Source organism: Amphimedon queenslandica, unplaced genomic scaffold, assembly GCF_000090795.2.
Source record: "Amphimedon queenslandica unplaced genomic scaffold, v1.1 AMPQUscaffold_3019_Cont24982, whole genome shotgun sequence".
Taxonomy (NCBI): domain Eukaryota; kingdom Metazoa; phylum Porifera; class Demospongiae; order Haplosclerida; family Niphatidae; genus Amphimedon; species Amphimedon queenslandica.
This window is the reverse complement of record NW_003556649.1, coordinates 1-1,363: the sequence shown is the minus strand read 5'-3', so window position 1 is coordinate 1,363 and position 1,363 is coordinate 1. Positions and strand designations below refer to the sequence as shown.

General features: G+C 31.5%; 1 protein-coding gene across 1 annotated transcript; it reads left to right on the top strand.

Annotated features, from left to right (window-relative positions):
• Positions 1-40: 40 nt before the first annotated feature.
• On the top strand, positions 41-1,318 carry LOC109593061 (uncharacterized; the record flags this gene model as incomplete). The annotated part of the gene is made up of 4 exons (XM_020008317.1): positions 41-149; positions 211-543; positions 599-934; positions 980-1,318. Coding segments are annotated over exons 2-4 (880 nt in total), but the record flags the coding sequence as incomplete, so codon positions are not given.
• Between the last annotated feature and the right edge of the window lie 45 nt (positions 1,319-1,363).

The following is a 1,363-nucleotide window of genomic DNA, read 5'->3' as shown; positions in this document are numbered from 1 at the left end:
TGGTAGTCACAAACGATCGTTAAACATTTTTTTTACTAATTTAAAATTGTCACAATCAGGAGAATATATATGTTCTTATAATCGCAGTAATAATTCATTTGTTCAACCAAGTGATGGTAAATCAACCACTACTACACTAATCATTAAAAGTATGTGTTCAAACATATTGTTAAAGAGTAAGTAATTATTGGTTTTTATTTGTTACTATAGTTCCAACTAGCAGCATATCACTGGTTCATAGTCCCAAAGAATCCTATTACAAAGTTAATAATAGTGTCATTCTTTCTTGCAAGGTTACAGAGCCTAACTCAACACTGGTTGATGTTGAAACTACTGCAATGGTTAAGTGGGGTCCTAGTAAAAATATTTCCCAACAATATTTTATTCACTCATACAATGAATATTTCAACTATGCTCTCACTAATATAAAGCTATCTGATGCTGGAGAATACAGTTGTACATATTATCTCAATAGTACCACTAATAATCCTTATATTATACCAAGTGATGTCAGGACAGGAGTGACTAATGTAACAATTAAAAGTGAGTTTTGTTTAAATTTTTATTAACACCATTACCATGTATATTTTATTGATAGTTCCTAATGGTAATAATCCATCAATTACTCCGTTATATTCTTATTATACTGTTGGTGACAGCATTAGCCTCATTTGCTCTGTCACTTATCCACACTCTCCTCTTATTGATATTGCTACTACTGTGAACATACAATGGCTCAATTCCTCTAATCACACTCTAAACTCATATACTGGTATCAATAATAATACTGAACACACTATCAGCTACACTATCAATGATGTTTCATTATCTGATGCTGGACAATATACTTGCCAGTACAATATATCATGTACTAATCATTCATTTGTCCTACCCAGTGATAATATGAGAGCTTCAACTAATGTTTTTATTAAAAGTAAAATCATTTTTTGTTGTTAGTTGTATATTTTGTTTCTTTTAGTTCCTAATGACAAGGTTCCAGTAATTAATCTCATTCCTCATCAGTCTGTGTATGATGCTGGTAGTGACATTACCCTCTCATGTTCTGTCACTTATCCATACTCTTCCTACATTGATGTCGATACTAATTTGACTCTACAATGGTTCAATTCATCTAATCACATTCTTAACTCCAGTACCATTATCAATGATAATAATGGACACACTCTTACCTACACTATTAGTAATGCAAGACTATCTAATGCTGGACTGTATACTTGTTCCTTCTTCATTAATACTAGTGTCCCTCATATAGTTACAAGTGATGCTACCAGAAATTTTACCATCATTAATGTAAAAAGTAAGAAGCAGGTGCAATTTTTTTCTCTATTTTTTATGTCTAACC